Genomic DNA, 25,874 nt, shown 5'->3' with positions numbered 1-25,874 from the left:
TCCCCCTCCGCCTGGGACGACTCGTGGTGGCCAGAGTCCCTTGGAAAAGCACCCATCCCGACAGACCACGCACGGAACCTGGGCGTCATTCTGGACTCCTCACTCTCGATGACCAGACAAGTCAACACCGTTTCATCATCCTGCTTCAACATTCTTCGCATGCTCAAAAAAACATTTCGCTGGATCCCCACCGAAACTAGAAAAACGGTCACCCACGCACTGGTGACAAGCCGCCTGGACTACGGAAACACCCTATATGCCGGTACCACCGCAAAACTTGAGAAAAAACTCCAACGCATCCAGAACGCATCAGCCAGACTCATACTAGACATCCCGCGTAAAGACCACATTTCTGGTCACCTGAAAAACCTCCACTGGCTCCCCGTCAATAAGAGGATAACATTCCGCCTTCTAACCCACGCACACAAAGCACTTTACGAACTTGAACCCGAATGCCTCAACACACGACTTTCCTTCTACACCCCCTCCCGCCAGCTACGCTCCTCCCACCAAGCCCTTGCTGCTGTACCTTGCATCAACAAAACCACCATGGGAGGAAGATCCTTCTCCTACCTGGCGGCAAAAACCTGGAACTCACTCCCAATTCACCTTCGCCTCACTCAGAACCACCTAACATTCAGAAAGCAACTTAAAACCTGGATATTCGACAAGTAATTCCCCACCCTTCTCCAAGCGCCTTGAGACCCTCTGGGTATGTAGCGCGCTATATAAATTAACTGAATTGAATTGAATTGAGGACACACTTTCATTTTAGGCACGGGGAGATTAAGTGATTTGCCCAGAATCACAGGAGCCTGGCTCAGCAGAAGGAGGGCAGAATTGTGTCTCTTGTCGGTAGCAACCACTTTGTGCTGTCCGGGTCTGGAAGACTGGTACCGGGGACATCGAGAGCCTAACGGAGGGCTCTTCCAGTGCTTGGAATCCTACTTCACACACCGTTTACAGTGCACTGGTGTGAGTCCAACATGTTTGATACCAATCCTGATAGGATTAGTTGCAGCCAGTTTTGAGATGGTTATCACGTAATTACGTGATGCCCCTCCATATGGCTGCTTCACTGACTACCCAGGAGAATGGACTCCGTAGGCTGCAGGGGTGTCCTGGTCATGCAGGGGCACCCTCTCACTTAGAACCAAGCACCCTGCCTTCAGGATTGCAAAGACCTGCTATAGGGGTGACATAGGTTTTAAGTGCAGTGACCCTAGATATAGGAAACCTATATCTTTAGTAAGTGGTGCTAGCACCAGCTTACACAGGCTGCAATGGCAGGCTGGTAGTCCCATTTGAATGGTCTCCCCTGGGTGGCATAATGCATGCTTCAGCCCATGGGGGACCTCTAGGGTACCTAAGCCCTGGGTACCAATGTACCATATACTAGGGACTTATAAGGGTACTCCAATATCCAGTCTGGGATGTACCTACGTACTTTTCATAACAGTTTAAGGGAGAACGCAGAGAGACTGGGGTCCTGATTACCAGGATCCCAGTCCGACTAGTCAAAAACAGCTTAGCACCACGCAAAAAGTGGGGGTAACCATGCAGAAGCATTCTACCTTCCTACAACGTTGTATGCATTCCTTTATCGCCACTTGAAGCCCAGCATTTTGTTTTGCCTTGAACAAGGTCAGGCCCCCCTTAACTTGTCCCTCCCACCCTCTCCCAAGTCAGCCTCCACCCTCTCCTGTGAGGCACCAGGCTCACTCACACAAATGATACAAGTAATTACTCTAAGGCAGAGGTCTTCAAATTGGGGGCGGGCCCCCCTAGGGGAACCTTAAGTGACTCCGGGTGGGGGGGGGGGGGGGGGCAGGCTCTGGCCAGAAGAAACATTATGCTTTGTTTTCAGCCTAAAAAAATGAGCAGCAGTAAGCACGTCTGTTGTGGGCCATCATTAACATCCTTTGTCATTTAAATCCTGGCTGGGAGAAGGTGTCAAAAGGGAAGGGACTTCACATTTTCTCCAAGACCCACACTACCATTTCGAATAACCACACTGTGGATCCTTTGCACATTAGCAAGGCCTACCTCACCGGAATAGTATGTTTGGAAATCCTGTATTTGTTTGCATTTTTAAAACAGTGACAGAACTTAGCTGCAATGTTTAAATAGGTCTAGACATATTTAAAAATTGCCTGTTAAATAGAATAATTGTGAAATATTTTGAGGGGGGCCTGGCGAATTGTTTTTCTACACTGGGGGGGTGGGGCGCGGAATCAAAAAGTTTGAAGACCACTGCTCTAAGGCGTGATGAAAAGCACCTTACTGTAACTGCTTGTGCCATTATTGACAGCATCCCAGAATGGTGTTTGTCTTCAGGGCTGTCAATAGATTAGAGCAGAAGAAAGCGTTTGCAATGACGGCCCTGTTTAAAGAGCGAGAAAACTGCAGCTGATCGGCTGAAGCTCCAGTCCTTTCCTCAAAGTTGTGCTAAGGGAGAAAGGGCAGGGCCTGCCTTCTTCTCCAGCTTGAAGTAAGTAATAACCTTTGCTATTTTCTGTCTCCTCACTTGCTTAAATCCATGACTCCAAGAACCGGCTCTTACCCTCTGTACCCTCTGTACCCTCTTTTGCTTCATTATTTCCCCCTGTGAAATGGATTAAAAAAAGAAGTAATACTGGAAATGTAGTCTTTTTCTGACATTTTTCTGTTCCAAGGTACAGCCTCAGGACGGCGAGGGGGAAAAAAGGTTAAAAATACAAAAAATACCGAACTAAACTAAGACAGAGTGGTCGCAAAGTGGCCAGATTGATTTTATTCGGGAAACATCCTTTACAACGCAACTTTTACCACGCAGTGCCTTTACGACGCAACTTTTACAACGCAAACCATTACAACGCATTGCGCTGGGGGGCGCTCTAGGGTAGGGAATAAGTTTAATTTACTGTCCAACACCTTCCCTAGTGTCCACGGGGACTGGAGTTGGAATAGTAAATTAAACTATTCACTATCCAGCACCCCAAAGCACTATGCGTTGTAAAAACCGCGTTGTAAAGGCATGCGATGTAAAAGTATGCGTTGTAACGTCATACATCCATTTTATTCACACCCAACCACATAAGCGCCAGTTTACAGAGTTTGCCAGTGAAGCGTAACTTTTATGTTTCATCTTTCTTTGAACAGTATTGTTTTCCTAAGGTGAGGAATTGCACCATTCCTCGAGATACTGCAATACTGGGTTGATGGAGTGGAAAACGTTTAATGGTGTTCAGGGATGGTTTTTTTTTTGTTAAACCAGACTGTTTGTTTTGTAAGGATATAAGCAATGGGCATTGAAATGGGACCCTTCCGGGCCCTGTAATCATGTCCTTAGCTTTTCAGGCAAAAACACTGATTGATTTCTGAATAATGCGTGGAAAAGCATTAAGGTAACTATGTTGTTCTTGCTTACATTTTACATACTTTACTCACTCTTGTATTCCCTGTGAGTGTTTGCTTTTTCCAGGAGGTTGTTACTTTAATCAGCTAAAATGTTACTTTTGTCTAGCGAATAATTTGAATTGAGTTGCTTCCAGGTGTTTATAGCGGGGCACAATTGGGTTGTAGGTGAAGGCAGTGCGAGTTTCTTTCAGTGGCACAGAATTGTGTTCATTGGGTGGGAGGATGTGGCACTAAGGCCAGAGCTGTTGAATTTGGACCTGGGGAACCAGGCTTATCATTCATGGCCAGTCCACCAGACCACTCTACTGAGGGAGCACATTCCCATGCTAGACCTTTGAAGGCCCAGCTAGACCTTAGTAGCCCTGGTGTCTTAGCACCAGCAGGTGGACCGTAGTGCAGTCAAGTGTGGGTTAACCTTGATGCCCTGTCCACCACAATCCATACTGAAGTTCACTTTCAGTCTTGCTGGCAGCCCTAAAAAGCAGCTCACCCTAGAGCAACAGTGACTCCATCATGGAGGTCACCGAATCCCTTGAGGCCAGTCCGCCTAACCCATTGGTGCCTTCATTGGACTGGTTTCAGCAGTGGTAGTGCAAGTCACCTGGGATCAGCAATGCGGGATTTGCACGCACACCAAACTAAGTTTGCAAGCTTTACGGTCCCTCTGCTTCATGCACAGGCACTTTTAACATGTGCTTTGAGGCCACTGGAATCATGCTTTAATGGAGGACAAAATAATGTTGCAGTGTTGACTAAATTATGCAGCAAAAAAAAGGCTGCCACGTAATGCGATACATATTCTAAAACTTTATTACTTTGAAATGTTTACACATTCTAACAGTCTCAGCAAAGATTTTGCCTCATTACCAGTGTAAAATACAAATGCCGCAGTGAAAAAGCTGACCAGTCAACCTTTACAAAGAGCATTCCACTTCGCAGCAACACAAGTCAAATGTTTTAGTAACTTTTGATCCGTTTGTGCTACAAACAATTTTTTTGTTAACATTGTCAGATTATGCAACAGATGGTGTATAATCTGGCAAATTTGGCAGAGCCACAATTATGTGTAAAACATTTGCAAACAGGGATAGTTTGCCATTCATGTTTAAACTGCTATTGTGGAAAAAGGGAGAAGTGCTGATGACAAATGGCTTGTGAATCCCCTTTCAAGCGTATTTGGGACATTCTGTGATTGAAAACGTATCCCACATGGTGTATGTAATTTAATGTTAATAACTCATATTAAAGCTTCGATAAACATGTTCATCCCTTGGTTGAAATAAATAACGTAATAAGCTGTAAGTGGCCAGTAAAATGCCAAACAAGGACTATTAAGTGAGATGTTTTTCTCTTTCTAGACACACTTCTGACTCAATCATTGGGTTATTCCTGCCCTCTGATTCCCTGCCCACAGTACCCCTACTTTTTTATCCCACTTCGACCACTGATGACACTCTTTGGCCCGACGGAGGGTAGAGCCCGATCGTATAGTGTTTCTGTTGCACATGATAGCTCTTTGATCCAAATGCTACGGTTGTGGTTTCACCACTTCTTTGATCCAGGTCTAGCAGCTAGTGCCAGAATGAGTCAGGAAGGTGCTGTGTTCCACAGATAGCCAGATGTAGATACCCCATCTGTAGCAGATAAAGGGTGATTGTCTGGACACTGCTGCAGTGACATACACGTCCTGAATGTCTTACTTTCCAGCGCAGTGTGGAATGCAGTGTCCCTAGGCCAAGAAACCTTCAGGTGTTATTATTTTTATTATATATGGGGTTATTTAGCAGCTAGCCGTACTGTATGCAGAGATGCAGATGGTAAAAGTGGCAGGGCGCACTTTCGTGTGGCATACACTTTAATGTGGATCACATCCAGGAGCTAGGTTGTCCACGCTTGAAGAGGGTGTTAGACTAAGACAACTGGAGGTTGTCAGCTGCTAATTACGGAATCCTGCAGGCTGCTTTCTGTGTTTCGCGAAACTAAGTGAAGCTGTGGTTTATATGGAACCTTCTTTGGGATTTTTTTCGGGTAATGTTGATCTTTGGCTGTGATTTAGATTTGCACAACCACATTGCAGCCTAGCAGTGTTGTGTAGTTCCTATAAAAGTTATACAGGATCTGCGCGTTCGGACGTCATACACTGTAGGATTGGTGTCGTACTGACACTAAACACCCTCACCGGTTATGTCAGCCTTTTTGTATCCGCTCGCTCACCATGCCACTCGAATTTCCTCTTACCAAGGAGAGAATAGTGCTTGACAACCATCTAAAATGACAACCCTGATCCCTCAGGACCATGGAAAAAGTGTACTACTTTTCACTAATCACTCTTGCTCACTTAGTCTCAGAGAGAGACACAGGATAAACGGACTGGACATTTTTCAATAAGCATTTATTGAACAGTCGTTATCCTAGTGTAAAATAGATGTGTTGCAACAACTACTAGACCGTAACAGATATAAATGTTTAGAAGCACTATGAAAGTAAAAGGATGATAAAGTTCTACCAGCTTGCAATAATCATGAATACATACAAGTACATCAAATACATGATAGTGAAAGGTGCGTACTCCTATGATGGCTCCCATACTAGATGTACCTAAGTGTACTTAGCATGTGTGTAGGTGTTAAGCCAAGAATCCTTCTAGGATAAAGTCAACCCCATTACCTGGATTGAGAGACTGTGGTACCCTGTCCTGGTCTTGGGTTGGCTACCCGCAAGAGATGTTTAGACCACTGTGAGCTGGAGTATCTGCATGCAGGAACCTCAGCGTCTTTGGGCAGTGTGTCGGACGGAAAGTCCTAGTCTCCTCTGCCTGTCTTAGCAAGATGTGATGTATATATACCCATAGGTCTCCCCGGTGTTCTACCTTGCTGTATCACTTTGTCGGACTTAGGATGACGTCGGGAATTAACTTTGTACATAGATATCATACATTGGATGGTAGTCCTGCTGTGCTTTCAAGAATCCTCGTGCATAATGTATGAGGCTTTTACCAGGTAAAATCCTGTTTTGTGTGCAGTATTGTATCTAGGTAAAAGGTAAGGCCCTAAGAACTGTTGTGTATGTAATGTAGGTGAATGGTTGATGTTACCCGAGCCTATATTAGGGTACCTACACGGAATAGAACCTCGTTTTCCATCTCTGATGTATACAACAGAGTGTGTTAATGGTCCTATCACACTGACCTTGGTGGCAGTTACAGATAACATTCCAACTCCAGTGGACCACCACTTACATTCATCCTTTTGAGGATGATCAGGCCTGTCCCATCGTGTGTGTAATGATTCTGACCTATTACAAAGAGGTGGGCATGAGGGTGTTGGGAATAGAAAAGACTCTATGGACTAGGAATAACAGGTCATGAACAGTAGATTTATCATATACTGACACACATATTCTCATTCGGAGTGTATTTTCTACAGCACAATGCAAAATGCTTATGCAGGAAGCAAACATTTGTTGTCTGACAGGAAAATTTCTGGGGTGATGATTTTCTTTTGCCGCCCTGGTCTGTATGGTATGGGAGAGCCTGCCCTCCTTGGGGTGGTGGGCAGACACGAGTTGTGTGTTTCATCGCACCTCCCTCAAGCTTCCATTTTTCAACTCTGTTCTTTAAAATCCACTCTAGTGGTTCATGTGCTACAGTCTTTTTCAGTGGCACACAGCTAGCAATATCTACAAAGAAGTCCGACCTGGCTATGTGTAGGAAGATGTGGAAATGTATGTACGAGTTATACATGCAAAGACACATTAGCCACTTACAAGTTAATACATGCATTTGGGTAGTATGTTTGTGAGCGTGTGCAGAAGATGGAGGATGGCATATGTACCCATGAATGTTCAAGCATGTATGGACATATATTTGTGTTTATAGCAAATGCCAGATTTCTTTAAAAACACCTGGACCTTTTGTGTGTGTGTCTCTTAAAATCTGCTGCTATTGTCTTGGGTGTTTGAGCCCCGGATGCCTATTTTCCACAAGCGATCTGGGAGTCCTGGTAAAAAGTATCAACACGAGAATGTGTGGTGGTGTACACGTCATAGATTAGTAGATGAGCACTGCAAACTGAAATTGGTTAAAGTATGGTGGTAGGATGCAAGATTTGTCCCTCCCACCCTGATTAATTTCTGGAAATTCAGCTCAGGTTTTTTTAGAGCATTTCCAGCCTAATTACAACTGCTGAAGGAGGTGGAGAGTCTGTTGGTGAGGGTGTTTGGACATTTTAGATCATAAAGCCGCTCTTCTGCTGCTTTCTGGACAAATGTACAATGCAGTGTTGGAGGAAGCGCACACGACTGACTTCTCATCACTCACAAGGCATATATTAGAGGGAGCTTACACTGATGCACTGCATTGAAATTGGAATGCAATTCGGTCTGCTGTATGTTTTGGTCTGCACACATTTTTGATTGTGTTTCTGCAGCAATTTCATGAAGAGTTTGTACTAAGCACCTTTATATGTCAACCAACGCCTCATTGCTTCCCTTGTTCATATGGAGCAGGAATTAATGATCAGATACACTAAGCATTTTTACAGTTGTAAACGCACTGATTTAGTTTTGTGGTAATAAAAATACTTTTGCAGGTGTACTATTCCCATTTTAAGGGTCAGAATTGTTTAACTAATTTTCCAAGGCTTGTTTTTTATTCTAATATTTAGGTTGAAAGTTACAATAAGTATAACTGTCTTGCATTCTGTTGTGTTGAAATACCTCATTTGAATAGCCTTTGAAGAATAAAAGCCTGAACTATTTTTCTTGGCTTCAAAGGCACTAAACAAAATCTTTGGAAAAAGAGAAGCTTTCTATTGAGATGCATGAGAGTGGGTGACAAAAAAGACTCATGTAAAATATACAGCAGTGGCTCTGAGGCCTCATTTGAATAATTTATTGGTGGTGCGGCACTGGTTTAAGGAAGCATTCTGAATTTTAAGTGCATTTCACTATATCCTGCCTTGTGGAGGGATGGGGGGGGGGGGAGGTCAGGCGTTTCTTTTCATGCTCTTTCAAGGAAATTGTGATTTGTGTTAAGAAAATATAACTTGGAATGAGTGTACATTTTTTTCACTTCAGACATTTCAGTCTGATTCATATCAGAGAGCATCCTGAAATGGTAAAGAGTAAAATCTCCGCAGCAGGGTATGATTTTATTCAAGCGTGTTCCAGTATCCCTGCAGCACAGAGTTTTAATTACATGTCTGCTCAAGAGCAGTTATTTAAAAGTGAAACGGATCAAATGGGAGACACCCCTGGAACAGGAGCGTTGGGATTTACTGTGTACCCATGTAGCAGGCTACTCGAAATGAGCACAATAGGGAATTTAATTATGCTGTTCTTTGTTAATGCAGCTGTTTAACCTGCTGTTTTATAAATGTCAAGTGCGGGTTTTGTAACCATTATTGGATCTAAATGGCTAAGACGTACTGAGTGAATTCCCCATCAATGTCCAACACCCCTCCCCCTTTCCACTTATGTTTTAAAAAGCTAATTATACTATCTGCCACTTTCTACCTTCAATATTTTACATTTGTAAGAGGAACATATGTGAAGATACAAAGGATTTTTCCAACCATCCATTATGTGTTGTATTTGTTTTTTATTCGATGGAGAAGGAGGGGTGGGAGGTAGAGAATCTATTTGAGCTCAATTGGGTGGACAGACTCTTCAAAAGAGATGGTGTTTTAACCTTTTGTTCAGTGCTGTAATGTAAAGTGACCCTACCCCTTTCCACAAAATTTGGTGAAGGCCAGGGCCCCAGAGATATCTCACAAATATTGATTGGTCTAAAGCTGAATGGGGTCCCCTGAATGGCTGACCCACCCCCGTGCTGCAGAGGATGCAGGGGCCTTTCATGTCTATTTATCGATATCAGTGGATTAAAGATGTTTTTATGCTAAGAAATGTATAAGTGATACTAACAGATTTTAAATAAAATGTCTGTAGGAAATGTTTACCCTAGAAATAACTACAATTAAATTAGTGTTTTTCCTCCAATTGGACCCTCATTCAGAGCTCTCAACAGCGGGTGCAAACGTGAGGTCGAATCCGTGGCCTTAGTCAATTTTGAAAACAAAAATACGCTGCACTCAGGGTCCGCAGGTCATCAGTTATTTATTAATTAACCAAGAGGACCCCGTCTGTAAATCACACCGACCCGTTTCCGCCAAAGGCCTTGCTCACGTTGGAGGATTTTTCCCACAATGCACCTTTATATACATAGCCCATAATGAGGCTTTCTGGGTGTCGTTCATTTAACAGTAATTCTCCTCGTAAACAACAGACATTATATCCTGTAAAACACTGGGTGTACTGAATTCAATATATACACAGGCGTCATTCCATTTCACAAGCTGTATTCAGTGAAAAAATAATGTACAACTAATCGAATTTCATTAATCCAAGGTTAAAGTAACTTTTCTGTTTCCATGGTATTTTCACAACGCGTGTACTGCGAAAGATACCGTAACCCACACTTATACGTTTATTTGAGACTCCTTATTATAAACTACATCACAGCTACTGTATCTACTATAATATGTACAGTGACAGTATTTACAAGCAATCGATTCTGTATCACAGAACTTGAGTTATAGTAACTCACCCATTAATCAAACTGATTATTGTGACTCAGCACCCTAAAACTAATCTCATTAAAGTGCATCTGTGATGGAGTCTCAGTGACCCGTGATAGACTATCTTACACAATTAGATATTCCGCTGTTACAATTCTACCTCCAATGTATTGTAACTCACATTGTTGTTCCCTTCGATCATTAATAATGTAAGTGAAACATAGGTCTTAAAAAAAATCAAATCCTACTGAAAAGCAATTAAAGTGGCAGCCATTTAAATAAACATAGTAAAATACCTATATCAAACGCACAGTTCATTTTCGAGAGCATTCTAACTTATTATAAACTAGCAGCCGTCCCGACGTTGTCCGGGAGCAATCAGGCTTCTGGGCCCCCGCCCGCCCTGACGTTGTCTCAGGCTTCAGGGCCCCCGCCCGCCCCGACGTTGTCCGTGGGTCCCCTGGAGCGCACCCGCCACTTTCAAGGCCCCCAATGAGCCGCACACGGGCCGCTTCACCTACCTCAGCCGCCGCTCCTCCCCGCCTGTCCGCCGCTCCTCATCGCCTGTCCGCCGCTCCTCACCGCTCCTCCCCACCTGTCCGCCGCTCCTCCCCACTCTCATGTCCGCCGCTCCTCCTCGCGCTCCTGTACGCCGCTCAGCCCCGCGCTCCTGATGTCAGCACGCACGTCGCGGCCGGCGCTACTTCCAAGGGACTACTTTTTTTTTAATCGTAAATATTTTAAAGAACGTATATATTTTTTTTTATATAGCCTATGTCCATCTGCAGACCCTGACAATTACTACGATGTATCGGGTGTTTGGATTGGTGCTGTGGTTCCTGAGTTTACCCGCCTCAAAGGTTCAAAGTTCTCTCTTTATAATAGTAGTATAGATTGGCTCAATCCAAAATATGGCTCACAACATGGACCAGCCAAAAGTCACCCTCCTTTCCTAGCAAAATTTCAGAACATACAGATGCTATACATGAAACAATTCCATATAGGCAATGTGTAGTCCTGATGAGGTGAACCACTTTATAGGTGGACATAAAGTTCTTCGTCATTATTAAGCCCCCTAGGGGTCTTGGTTCGTTTCGTAATAATGTATTTGGACTCCAACTGTCTTAATTTTTTCTTTCGATCCCCTGCTCTTTCATTCGCTGTGATAGTGTCCAAACCAAAAAATTCCATGGCCCTCCATTCATTCTTTTGGCATGTGTCCATGTGTCTGGCGCTAGCATATTTCAGATCTTTGTTTTTTGTATCGCACAAATGTGTTCCAAGATCCGTTTTTTCAACATACAGACAATAGACCCCATGCACATTGGATCACATAAACCACGTACTGTGTAGTACACAAGATCTTCTACTTTATTTTGATCATTTTGCCTTCCTGTATGTTATTTGCGGTCTTTCTCCATTATCCTGGCCACTACTCAGTAAGTGTCAGTATTTCTGTATAATCTGAACAATTTTGGGACTCTCCTTACTATACGCTAGTATGAATCTCGCCGCTTCCCCACTCTGTGTGATGACATCTTTTTGAACTTTAGGAATGAGGGTATCCATCCGGGTTACTTTTTCAATCTTTTGTAGACTCTTTTTTTTTTTATTAAAAACTTTTATTGAGCAATCAAATAAGGGTTACAAGGATGGGCCTACAACCACACGGGCCGGCCGCTAAAATCAAGGCACCATAAAGAAAGGCATACGATCACTCCCGTGGTCAGGCACAAATCAGATACCAAATGTTGCTCGAAATATAGAACAGGACACAACAATTTTCTGTTATATACACACAAAAAACAAACTACAAAAAAGGCGAATGCATACTAATCAAAGTCAGCCCAGAAGGCGGAGGGGAAACTCACTAATCAGGAACACGAAATCACAATCAATGGGACACGGCAAGGTGGGGGGGGGGACAGCGGGGAGGATAAGAAAATCAGAGAACAGCATAAGAAATTTCGGGAACACCAGTCTAGGGAGATAGGGCAACATCGGGTGCGTCAACCAAGGGAGGAGTACAAATGTTCCCACGATAGTCGTTCCACTGACCCCAAATCCTCGTCCACGCCCTGGGTCTGCCCCTAGCTATATAGACGGTCCTCTCGCGGAACATGGACCAGTCCATGTTGTCCTCCCACGCCGAGACGTCGGGAGGTCTAGATGCGCCCCAGAGTTGCGCAATGTCCCGCTTTGCAACCATGTACCCCAAGGTCGCCCATCTGGTCTGGGCCACAGAATAGTCGGTGGGTTCCCACACATTCAACAGGCATCTTCGGGCCTCAGGCCGTAGGGCAATTCCAGTCACAACAGTCATCACCGCAAGCACATCATTCCAGTAGGCCGCCACCCCTGGGCACTCCCAAAGAATATGTAGAAATGTAGCACTCATTCCACATCCACGTTTGCATAGACCGTCCGGGGAAAAACCCATCACAACCAGACGCGGACCAGTAACATACACCCGGTGGAGGATCTTAAGCTGAACCAAACGGAGACGGGCAGGAATGGCGACCTCTTTCGGAGAAGACAGTGCCGATTGCCAATCTTCATCATCCAATTCCAGCCCGTCGCCGACCCAAACCTCCCTAAGTCGGACAAGTAGATCAGCGCGATTATTGATCAGCTTTTTGTAAATCAGGGAGATAGTGCTATCGGGAAGGTGGCCATCCAGAATGCGATCTTCGAGGGGGGAGGACTCGGGGAGGGCCACACCAGGAGTCAGAACAGTGGCAAGGGCATGGCGGACCTGCAGATATCGAAAAAATTCCCTATCACTCAAGTCATATTCGGTCCGAAGGGCCTCGAAGGACTTTACTCTACCGTTCACACAGACATCACCCACTCTGCATATACCAATCATATCCCAGCGGTCAAAGCCCTTAGTAGACCAGAGACATCCCAAACGCTCGGAAGCATAAAGTGGAGTCGCCAGTGTCAGCCGATTCACCCATCCCAAACTCACATTCGCGGCGCGCCACACACTGACTGCAATCCTGGACGGGCCCGTAAGATGGCGCCCAGCCGACCTGGAGTAAAGCGCTCTATTAAAATCCCCTCCCGGCAGCTGGAGTCTATCCATTTCAAAGGCCGGATCTCGACCCGGGGAATACATTGCGTGGTTAATGGCAGACAGTTGGGTGGCCCAATAATACCTCTTGATATCAGGGAGCGCCATGCCCCCGTCATACCAAGGGATGGTAAGTTTCGCAAGGGCGATACGCGGACGCCCGTCCCAAATCAGTTGCCTTTGGAGACTCTCAATCTCTCGGAAATAGGCAGCGGGAATGTCATCATAGGAATTCTGAAGTGCGTAGAGGAACCGTGGCAAAGACATCATTTTGAAAAGGGCAGCCCTGCCCAGAGGAGACAGGGGTAACTTACGCCAGCGAGCCACATCCAGTCGCAGTCTAAGAAGCGGGGGGAGGAGATTACGTTCAAACCGGAGTGAGGAGTCTAACGTAATAAAGATCCCTAAATATTTGAAGCCAGACTGGACAACCTGGATAGTAAATCTATCCGGCAACGGGGGCAGAACACCCGAAAGAACATACACACAGGACTTAGCCCAATTAATAACCAGACCAGAGTTAGCGCCGAACGAGGTGAGAACGTCAAATAGAACATTTAAAGATTTGCGCGGGGAAGTAAGGTAAAGAAGAATTTCATCCGCGTAAAGCGAGACGCGGTCCTCCAAATCTGGTGACCAACGGATCCCTTTGAGTGAAGGTTCCCATCGAAGCCACACAGCTAATGGCTCCAAAGCAAGAGCAAAAAGTAGCGGAGACAAGGGGCACCCCTGTCTGGTCCCCCTACCGAGGCAGAAGGGAACAGAAACTCGACCGTTAACCACAACCTGCGCCAAGGGTTCGGCGTATAGCAACTTCACCCAACCAATAAATCCAGGGCCGAAACCAAATTTCTCAAGAGCCGCCCAAAGACAGGGCCACTCTATCGTATCAAAGGCCATCGAGGCATCCAGCGAGGCCAAAATGGCCGGCTCCGCCAGGAGCCCCGCCCTCGCAATGGCTCCGTGGAGACGACGCAGATTAAGAGCCGTGTTACGATGCGGGATAAATCCGGATTGGTCCGGATGAATCAAGCCGCTAATAACCCTCAGGAGGCGGGTGGCCAGGAGTTTAGCCAGAACCTTGGGCTCAACATTCAACAGGGAAATGGGCCTATAAGACGAACAAAGGTCCCGGGGTTTACCTTCTTTAGGAATAACCACGATCGTAGCCAGACGTTGATCATATGGGAGAATGCCCCGCTCCCGGGACTCCAAAAACATGGTACGAAGATAGGGCGCTACCTTATCAGGACGTAGCTTGTACAACTCAATTGGCAATCCATTCGGGCCCAAAGCCTTGCCCGAACGGAGTGAGCGAATGGCCGTCGCTATCTCGTCTGTGGAGAAAGGAGACTCCAAAGCGACTCGGTCTAAGTCGGAGACACAGGGCAGAGCTATATCACGCAACAAGAGGCGAGAGTCATCAACATCCCGGTCAGACACAGGGGAATAAACCACACGAAAATAGTCAGCAAAACATTCCACTATTTCAACCGGGTCAGTCACTCCCACACCATTCAAATTCTGAATCACCGGTACCACACGATTCGCCCTCTCCTTCTTGTCCAGCCACGCCAGCAATTTACCCGCTTTGTCCCCCACATCATACAAACGACCCTGTTGCTCCCGAAACATCAATTTAGCCGCGTCCGTAACCAGAGACCTATAAGCAAATTGTTTCAGACCCAGGGCGTGGAGTCTATCAGGAGTAACAGTCGATTCCAAGTCGGCCTCCATCTCAACAATTTCCCTCTCGAGTTCCACCACCTCCCGATTCCTTGCCTTCTTGGATTCAGCAATAAGGGAAAGGGCCTGTCCGCGGATCACTGTCTTAAAGGCCTCCCACAGGGACACCGCAGAGGAGACGGACCCCTCGTTGTCTAGAAAGTAATTGTCCAACGACTTAATCAAGGGACCACGGGTCTCGGGGGAGGTTAGATACCATGGATTGATAGGGGCTACCCGGCCCGCCGCCTCCACCCCCACCTCAAAACAAAGCCAAAGCGGAGAGTGGTCGGAGATGCCCCGGCGGAGGTGTCTAATCTCCCGAACAGCCGACGACTGCGCCGCTGGCATCAGGAAATAATCCAGTCTAGACAGACTCCCATGGGCCCCAGAATGGAAAGTGTATTGAAGCGGAGTAGGGTGCATGAGTCTCCAACAATCCACCAAACCAAAAGTATCCAGAAACCCACCCAGCCATTGTTGGGCCGAAGGAGTGTCCCTAGGGGGGTGACGATCATGTAGACCGGAAAACACAGAGTTAAAGTCACCTGCTATGAAAAGATTACTGTCTGGGAGGCTCAACAACACCCGGCCCAAATCGGAAAAGGTAGAGGTCTGTAGACCGGGGGGTACATAAACGGCAAACAGGGAAAGGGTCCGACCCTCATAGCGTCCCACGAGGACGGCGTAACGCCCCCGATCATCAAGGATCACATCATCAATAGCCAGGGGGAGGGAAGCCCGGACAAGGATGCCCACCCCCCTGGAACCCGTGGTAAACCCTGAATGGGCGACTAGGCGATAGCCCCACCTGTTCATTGCACGACAAGTATTGCCCACTAGATGAGTCTCCTGCAGAAAGACAATATCAGGCGACAGACGTCGCAGACATCGCAACACCACACCCTGCTTTATACGATCCCCCAGACCATTGACATTCCACGAAATAAACCTCAACCCGCTACCCCCCATCCCACACAATGATGCCGGAACCCCCCCCAATGAGCATGACATCGAAAATACCATTAGCAAGATAGTCGCCTTGAAAAAACAAAACACAAACATCAAACTTCCCATCAACCCACCCCCCAACGACCAGAAAAACACCCCCCACCCTGCACCCCTGCAAGAAGCTAAAAAGCCACCCCAACATGCAGTGTGCCTGTCGCCCAAGAACCCCCCCTCTACAAAAAGACCCCGGAGGAGGAAAGGCCCCGTCCCACCCGCCACCCCGATCAAGATAAAGAAGGAGGAGAACACACAGAAAATAGAGGCACTTAGGCATAAAATCCCGGGAGAAGTTACGTGGCACGTTGACCGGGGAATAGACAATAAGTTCAGCTTTCTACACCACCCTCGGCACCACCCAGGTGTTCGGTGGGCTCAGTCCCAGGAGGTCGGTCCGGCAGAGAGTCCAGCCAGTCAGTCACGGAATCAGGCCGATCAAAGAACAGGGTCCGTTCATTGTATTCAATTCGCAGCCTGGTCGGAAAAAGCATTGCGTAGCGCAGCCCCAAGTCCCGGAGACGCTTCTTGACTCCACGGAAGCCCATACGCTGTTTCTGCACCAGTTGAGAGAAGTCCGGGTAGAAGTTCACCGTGGCATTCTCAAAGGCCACCGGGCCCTTCACTCGCGATGCCTGCAGGATAGCGTCCCGGTCCCTATAGTGAAAGAGTTTCGCAACAATAGGCCTCGGCGGGGCGCCCGGCTTGCCCTGGCCTCCCGGAACACGATGGGCACGTTCCACTGCGAAGAATTTAGTCAACCCAGACGGAGAGAGGTAGTTCTGTATCAGGTCCTGGACCAGGAGATCAACAGAATGCGGGTCCGGATTCTCCGGGACGCCAACCACACGCACGTTACAACGACGTGCTCTGTTTTCAAAGTCCTCCAAGCGCCGGGTCATGAAATCGTTCACCCTCCGGAGATTGCCAATCTCCGTCTGTATCTCCGAGACGTCGGCCGTGAGGCTGGATGACTTGAGATCCAATGACTTCACCTTCTCATTGGTTTTAGATAGGTCGGCCCGAATCAAGTTCACATCAATGGCCACTGTGTCGATTTTGTGGGCCAAGGCCTCATACTGTTGGCCTATTGTTTCCTTCATGCCAGAAATGGCGCCCATGATGTCCTGCAAGGACGGCTCCGGCGACGCTTCCGCCGTATGGTCAACTGCACTCGGGCCAGGCAAGGCGGCTCCAGGGGACCCCTTAGAATGGGTGTACCGGTCCATGACGTTAGATTGGACCGGGCCCCCGCGAAGGGGCGTTTTGGTCTTCCGAGTCTCTCGGTCCCCTCTGCCTGCCAAGTTGGAGACCGCGTCCCAGGGAACTCACTCAACCCAGTGAAAATGGCCGCAGGAGAGCAGGGCGTCGTAGCCAAAAAGCAACGGCGAGGGCACCTCTAGGTGTGAACCAGCCTGGAAGGACAATAAGCAAGCCAATGGCACAACAGCAGTCCCGTGCCGCTGGACCCAGCAAGGGCCAGACTCCTCTGCCAGATGTCGTAGTCCGAGGCAGAATCGAAACCGAAACTTAAGAGGGGGACCCACAAGTCGAATCCCCCTGCCGCTGTTGTTCAACTCAGACACGGCCACAGCGCCTCACCCAGACCCGGGCGCACCTCCAGGGCGGACCCCAAAAGTTCGAGTCGTCGTATCTTCGGTGCCCCCGGTCCAAATCAAAATCCCAAAACCACAGGAAGATCAGCCCAGCGTCCTCTACACAAATCCTCGTGAAGAATCAGGATATAGTCAGGATATTATACCGGGAGTGGCGGGGGTCCGGAGAGCGCTGTGCTCACGCGGCCATCACGGATGCCCGCCAAGCTCCTCCTCAAGACTCTTGTCGAAATCTCTTGGTCTGTATCCCCTTGCTTTGACTCTCTGTGCACTTTCCAAGATTTTCTTGCTGGCTTCTTTATCTTTAGAACAATTCCGCTTAATTCTTATGAATTTCCTATATGGAATACTGTTTTTTTTTTAGAGGTTTAGGGTGGAAACTTGAGCCGTGCAAAATGCTGTTAGTCGCTGTAGCTTTCCTGAATAATGTTGTTTGAATCTGCCCTTGATCTATATAGACCGTTGTGTCAAAGAAAATTAACTGTGGTACTGCGAATTGTACAAGTGAAGGCCAATCCAATCTTATTTTGATTCAACTTGTTGAAATAGGACAATAACTCCTCTGTTTTCCCATTCCAGATAACAAATAAGTCATCGATGTAGCATAGCCATATTATCACTTTGTCTAGCTCATCTTGATTCTCCGGCCCTCAGGCAATTTCCTTCTCGCACCACCCCATTGTGAAATTGGCATAGTAAAATGTATTTATTGAAGTTCTTTAAAATGTGTAATGGTTATGTTCAAACAGAATATGTTAATCTGTTTTTTTTTAATGGACACCACCATTCAATGATTTGCCGGCCACAGTGGTAAAATTATTGACCCAAGATAGGTCCAGGGGTGTAGCTTGGCTAGTAAGAGTGGTGATGGTGGTGGTGGCAGGGGGGATGTGGGTGAAATTTCGATTTTCCAAAAATCACACTGGCACAATCTTAAAATACATTATACTGCAAACAGGGCACGTTAGAAGGGATTGGGGCAGTGGACAGGGAGGAGTCAGTGGCGTAGAAAGGGGGGTGCAGTGGGTCCGGGCCGCTCTGGGTGTCCTCACTGAGTGGGGTGACAAAATGGCAAAATTATGTTTAACTATATTTATTTCCTTATTTTAATCATTTCAATGTGGGCGGGGGTTGACAAATTTTCCGCACTGGGTACCACCTGACTAGCTACTCCACTGGGAGGAGAATGCTGTTTGGTATAGATACCAAGTGAGAGAAAACACAATATTTTGTAACATAACAAGCATTTTTGAAGACTTTCAAAACAGAGAGGGAGACCGGATGTGTGAATTTATTTCTGCGTGTTTGTAAAAATCCGACAAACACCTCACCATACCAGACTGAAATCAAGGGGTTCCTGTTCAGTTTCCAAATTATTGTAACCCAAGTTGTTACTTCATTATTGTATTGTATTTGTAAGACAGCTGAGGACATCACACTAAGTCACCCATATATTACTAAACCCTCCCCGTCACAAAAAAGGTGTATTGACTTTGCAAATGCTTGTTTTTGATGAACAAACTCAATGCATTTTTCTTAGTCAGCTTCTTGAAGTTACTGATAGCTGTATTCTTCTTTGATTCATGGTGGCAATGGTGCACTTGGTTCACCATCGAAATTTAAGCAGATGAGTAATCCTTTAGATAGTGTTTATTTATTTTTTAGTACATTTATCTAATAGAGGTACACGTAAACAAATAGTGTGTACAGTGGGACGCATCATACTGCAAGGGACAGCTTTTTTTTTTCAAAGCTTCTAATCTATAGCTGGGTTACGAGATATTTAGGGCAAAGGTTTAAGTTATGTAAGTATTGGAGCATAGTCACAGAGCATTTTTGTTGGCTATACTGAAGGCTGTTTTTTTTATAATGGTTATTCTTGTTGATTTATATTTTATGGGAAGACAGGAAAGACCGGGTTCTGCTTCATCAGTGTTTTCGTTCTATTTCAGCAGATGTTATGGGGTCTCCTTTCCACATGATTCAAAATTGTATGTATTGATGTTTAAAGATGGGTCCTAGTCCTGAAATCCCTTCTTTTTCATTCGTGTTATTTTGGCTTAGTCATGGTTGATATATAGCAAGTGTCCCACCCATTTTAAATTTCATTTCTTTTTTGCTGCTTTTAGTATGGTGTTGGCTTCTGTGTGTTCTAAGAAGTGCAGTATATAGTACTGGGTGTTGGTGCTGCTCGGAGAGTCTATCTGAGAACACAGATGGTGGCTAGTTGGTTGTTTATGAATTCATTAGTTTGAAAGTCTAGCCATTAAGGCAGAACGTTTTTTAGGAAGACTATGACCTTGTTTTTCTTTCCCTGCTGTATGCTATATAGCCTTAGGTTTTTCCCCCCTTTTCCTGTTTTTCAATTCTTCATGTTATTCCTAAAATGAAATTAAATTAAATGTGAGTTTTTATAAAGCGTGTGTTTGCTGTGGCGTCTTAGCACTGGCTGTCCAAATTCTGTGCAAGGAGCCCGGCTAGTCGGCTAACCTTTGTTTGAGAACAGCCATGTCTTCAATGCCTTTCTGAACATTAACAAATTGGTTTGTTTCCTGAGATTAATGGGCATCATCATGTTCCATAGTTTTGCAAAGTTCCTAAAGTCAGAAATCGGTGGAACTGAATTTCTAGGTCCTCTGAGCTGTTTCGGAAGCATTTTAGTCTACTGATTCGTATTTCGTTATTAATTGTAAAGCTTATCTTCAATTATGTGCAGCTTGGTGGATATGATGAATGGTCTGAGCGATTTAACTTAGGCTACGATTGCAACCGGCTTTGTTCCACATTTTATTTTATTTGATAGAGCAGATACATTTCCAGCCTTTTTCTGTTAGAGTTGAGGGTTTTGTAGAGATCTTTCTTAAGAGGATCTTCTACTGGCCAGTGTAGGAGAGATGGGTCCTTCATATTTTATTTTGGTGCTGTTATTTTCCATTTCCTATGCTTGGTGTTAAATGGGTGACAGAGTGTATATGTATTATGACAAGAGGTACGTTGATCTTGGGAGGGAGATATGATGTGTGACCAAATAAGTGGTGTGGGAGTGAGACCTGATGTCAGGAGTGTAACACAGGCCTCCGCAGCCCCTCGTTGGGGGGGCTTGCTCAATGGGGCGGGGGACGGGGTCCCTCAACACAGCACTTCGGCCCCTCCACGTACCCTGCAGCGGGGCCCCCTCAAGTTTCGTTACGCCACTGCCTGATGTGAGTGGCTGGAAACATCTGTAATAGAAAGTACAGTTATATTAATGCAACTGCTCTGTAGGGCAGCTTTCTTTCCCTGGTTTTTGATAATTGTAAAGATGTGTAGTTCTAATTTAATATCCTCTATAGTTTGATGGAGTTTTTAACCACTCTACTGTCTGACACTACGCATATAAGCACACTTGCAAGGTTAATGTTTTTCAATTAAATTATAAATTCATCCAGTTTGTAAATTGTGGTGTTTAGCGGTCTTTCACGGTTTTCTCTCTGCCCTTGGCTGTAACTCGTTCACTTCAGTTTTACTCTCTTCATTTGTAAATTAGGCTTTCCTGAGAGCATAATTGTTCAGCTTTATTTTTGTTTATTTTACCACTAAAAAGAAGAGGAACACAAACCTTTCAAGTGTGAGATTAGCGAAAGCAATGCAGTTGCTTTGGAGATCCAAGGAACCTAAAGACCTCCAACACATTGAAAGCATTTAAGTCAGTATTTCACAAGCAAGAAAACATTCTAAATCAACCAAAATGTTTTCAGTCGGCATTTAGCAACATTAAATTAGTACGCACCAGCCGGGTCAGTTTATTTTTTTTATTAGCAGTAAAAATGTATTTATTTTATTGAATTGCCTTGTTTTTATAGGCATTACATTATTCTCATTCTTTCATGCAGCCACTTCAAATCCCTTGAAATAGGAAACGAAGTAACAGGATAATTTCATGCAGAAGGATAAATATTGGCTGTAGATTATGCAGATTTTGTCAATTTTTCACACAGATGTTGGCTTCACAGATTGTAATAAATCTTTCTGCTCATGTGGCATACCTCTTTAGGAGTTAAATTCTCCAGTTGATGCTGAGACGTAGTATGAGTTTTGTCGGAGGATCACTGGTGAAGAGGTAGACCTGAATTTAATAATTACACTATAAAAGGAATTGTTTTACTCAATTTGCCACTAATCCGTATTAGGAACTTGTTGTGAGGTTTCTCTAGTATTTGATTTGAAGGTGAAGTAATTTGGATGCATTTAGGCATATGTTCTGGAATTATCTGAGGGCCTTTACTTTTTCACTTTGACGTGTTTGATCTAATGCTTTAACCACATACCTTTAACTTTTTTTATACCCAAAGCCGCCCTCATTAAATTGCAATGATGATTCGCATATGTTACTGTTGGCCAAAATTATATTTGCTCTTCAGCCATTGATTCTAGGCAAAATTGAGATTCTCTGGATTTGGGAAACCTGCACCCACCCTAATTAGATCATTTGAGTCTGGACATGACATACTTCTCAAAGAAGGATAACATTTACTTAAAGATATTGTGGAGGAGAAATTTTAAAAGTGTGTGGTAAGTTTTCGATGAGATGCTTTAATATTAGCAAAGGCACTTTGGTTATAAATGTCAGTCATGTTTTCCAGCAGAAGAATGAATACGGATGATATTGTTAATACAACAAAGTTGTTTTATAGCTGCTAGCCACTTCAAGTCTCTGCTTTTCGATTGAAGTAGGCATTCGTTTATTTTTTGTAGTCCATAACCGGCTTTGTGGCCTAATCAAAAAACAAAAAAAATGTTTTTACACTACCGTTCTTGGTCAAAGTACAGGTTTATTTAAATATCTAGGGGATTCACATTAAGCTATGATTAACCCCTTCGGCGCTCATGACGAGCTGGGCTCGTCATGCAGTAGCCTCCTGCTACGCTCATGACGAGCCCAGCTCGTCATGAATAATGGTAATCATGATTTTCCAGCACAGGGGAAAAATCCCCATAGCATTCAAAAGGTTAAAGGTATTTATAAGGGAATAAACTATTTTTATTACAAAATGTTGTTTTTTTGCTTTCTGAAGTTTTATAATCTTAGGAAATGTATTCAGAACGTTCTATCTGGAGGGCAAAAAAAGCAAAGTATATGGCAGTTATGTAAAAGGAGTGGAATTACAACTGAGAAAAGTCAGCAGAAATGTTACATATTGGATCAGGAGATCGCGCACCGGGGGCAGACGTTTCTCTCTACAGGCTGCAAAGCTTTGGAATAATCTTCCAGATGCCATCCGCTTGGAGGAGAACCATCTCAAGTTCAGAAAAATGCTGAAAACCTTCCTATTCTGCTAAAATTAATGGAGGTGACTGGTCCACGTAAGCGCTGGGATGCCTCAGGGTAACCATGCGCTATAGAAATGTGTAATCATTCATCATTCATTCATTCATTCATTCATTCATTCATTCATTGTACTAATATTCACCTATAACAGTTCCTATAATATAATTCCTACTATTTCTTTTCATCTCAGTCTAAATTCTGAACCTGCACCTATCACAAAGCTGCGCTACTATCATTATTTTTAAATTATTAAAAGTTATTTCTTTTATAGGAAGCTGCAATGTCGACTGACAAAAGTGACCTTAAAGCTGAACTTGAGCGAAAAAAGCAACGCCTTGCTCAAATAAGGGAGGAAAAGAAAAGGAAAGAAGAAGAAAGGAAAAAGAAAGAGGTGAGATTGTGTAGTAATGCTCCTGGTATTAAGACCCTGATGTAGGAGGCTGTCTTTTGAAGTTTCGAATAGATGTTTGTGTGATACCTTAAAATCGAGTTGCGTAAGACATTCTAATGTTTAAGATGTGCTCAGATCTGTGTGAAGAAAAACACGCAAGAAGTTGTTTTCATAGTTCACATGGGACACTCCTAGAGTGATTATAAACTTTTAGACTTAACTATGAGCATTTAGTCATTTGGTTGACTCTAATGAAGCACAGTACAAAACCACATTAACACATTTGCTATTTGACCCTGTTGTACCGTATTAGCAGGAAAACACACAGGGGATGCTTGTGTGTGCTGTTTTGGTTTACACACACCATGCGCATGAACAAAAAATTGCGTGTGCCATTGTTCTTTTATATGTATAGCTTTTACACAAGTACACCGCAAAAGGTAGGAAGTGCATTCCTAACAAGCTGATAAGTAAATCCATTTCTAGGATGGAACTGAGATTGGAACACCACCAAATGGGAAGACGACATATGGATTTCTCCACATGTCCACCATCAAAAAAAGTCGGCACGTTCTTTCATTTGCCAAAGTTTACCTTGAAAGGATAGGCGTGTATATTTGCATGTGCAAATTAAATTCACAAATGTTTTCCTTGATTTTGCCAGATAAAATGTGTCTGGAATTTCAGGTATACATCTGGGAAATTTTGTGAATTCCTGTAAATTAGAATCTACTCTCATACAATGTTGTGAACCTGTGGGTGTAGCATCATGACTTTCTTATAGAATCCGGCTCTTAGTATCAACGATAATGTCAAGTAAGAATCACAAAAATTGTCCATTTCAGAAGCCATTCCACACCTTAATCATAACGTAAAATAATGAACCTGGATACATCCAGTGTAACAAGTAGTAGTAGAGATACATTTCTCCTGAAAATCTGCACACCACTATGGTCTCTGACGAAATTTTATGAGGAATTTCCTCCCAGGATCTAGGCATGGCTAGAAGCTGTGCACACTCTTAGTCAGTTTGCAGACACAATTGATACTATGTGTAAAGAATGTAGTTCATTGGTTCTACTGCTAATACCCTTAAGCAGAAGGTCTTAAACTGGAGACGATGGTGCCATGCTTACACCACAGAAAAAATGAAACCTGTGGTTTGTACTATGCTCAATAAAATCAGCAGTATTTACTCAGACCAGATAATGTAAAGGAAAACTAGTTTCTAAGCTAATCCTCAGGTATCACATCATATAGTGATCAAAAAATCATTGTATAACATTTTCCATGTTTGTATATCCACAGAATACTTAAAACTAACAGGTAAACAAAGCCACCAGAAATGTAAAAATTATAAACACAATTTATTAAGATACCTCCCTGTCAGGGTTACAATCTAGAAAATACAATTAAAAAAATACATTTAAAAGATGTTCACGTAGGTCAACCAATCTAAAAAAGTCAAAGGACAAAGGTCGACGCTGCGTTTCGGTGTTTGTTTGTAGTTTTTACACCTTCTTCAGGACACTTTGACAGTTCAAACATAGTCTAGAATTAAAACAACATTATTTTAGATACATATTAATTAAGTACATAAACACAAAGGAGAGTTTGTGTAATGCTTAGTGTCGTACTATTTACCCCATTCCAAAATGGCCGCCATGTTCGAGTGAAGAAATATGGTTCAACATCAGTGATACTAATCGTCTATAGAGCACCACAGATGAACGTAGAGTTTTAATAAATAAATTAGCATTGAATCAGACTGCCGCTAGATAATACACCCGAGTAGACGTAAAGAATACGTTTCGCCTTTTAATAACGACCCTCGGTTTGCATGTTCGGTGACCTGCGTACAAACGATCCACTTGACTGTTTCTCAGCATATTGCTTTACAGTCAGTTGTCGATCTAAAACTCCCTTATTGCCAACTATAAAATTATGTTGAAATAACCAAAATATGAATACGTAAACAAATGTAAACCGGCAACCTTTTCCAAATACTCTTCACTTCCGGAGTAAAGGGGTCAGAGGCGGCATAAAAGCAGACCGCGCAATCCGGTAATTATTTACCCGGATGACACGAAACACGGAGGAGCAGGGAGGCCGACCACAATTACAAAGGTATGCAAACCGAGGCGCGGTATAATCTGTAAGGGGGTAAGACCCTTGACTGGGAGAGCGCTAGCCCGACGTTTTTATTTATATTAATGTAAAGCCAAACAAGGGAATCTTACTTTATATGAGGGAGCCAAACAGCAACAGTTTAAAAAAAAAATAATTTGTGTCCTGGGTAGACTAATAATTTGAAATGTTTGGTTAGAAGAACAACATACTGTTGGACATATCCAGAGAGCTCCATATGAGTCTCATTAAGCTGAGAATAATGTCCGATTTTCTAATACCAAGTTTGGTGATAATAACGCAAGAAACGCTTGGAATTAAAACCTTAAGAGCTGGGACAGTAAAAATATGTTCCCTCCATTCTAAACAGGTGATGTAACACTATCAACAAATCTCAACACAGTGATATGAAAATGGACATATAGCTGTGGTAAGTGTGGGACCCATTTTTTGATTAGAACTAAGTAGGGTATACCATAGAGTCCATTTACACACGTGTATCCTACTTTACAGGGATGCTAAATTCAGAAAAGGACCTAAGGCTATCCCGCTAAAAACTCAAGCCGAGAGAAAAGTCCGGTGGCTCCTCCGTGTTTTTTAACCCAATTCTGTGAATTGATACCAGGTAACCTTTCAAGATTAGAATTGATAC

The 25,874-nt window shown here is 44.2% G+C and overlaps 1 protein-coding gene across 3 annotated transcripts in view; it reads left to right on the top strand.

The window, feature by feature from the left end:
• The window catches only part of DYNC1I1 (dynein cytoplasmic 1 intermediate chain 1), a 2,048,030-nt gene that overhangs the window by 180,898 nt on the left and 1,841,258 nt on the right, over positions 1 to 25,874 (top strand). For all 3 annotated transcript variants that reach the window (XM_078663722.1, XM_078663723.1, XM_078663724.1), the window contains exon 2: positions 22,976 to 23,095. In XM_078663722.1, the coding sequence (XP_078519848.1) occupies positions 22,976 to 23,095 (120 nt within the window). The remainder of the gene's footprint in view (positions 1 to 22,975; positions 23,096 to 25,874) is intronic.

Source organism: Lissotriton helveticus, chromosome 10 (assembly GCF_964261635.1).
Source record: "Lissotriton helveticus chromosome 10, aLisHel1.1, whole genome shotgun sequence".
Taxonomy (NCBI): Eukaryota; Metazoa; Chordata; class Amphibia; order Caudata; family Salamandridae; genus Lissotriton; species Lissotriton helveticus.
This window is presented reverse-complemented; position numbering and strand designations above follow the sequence as displayed.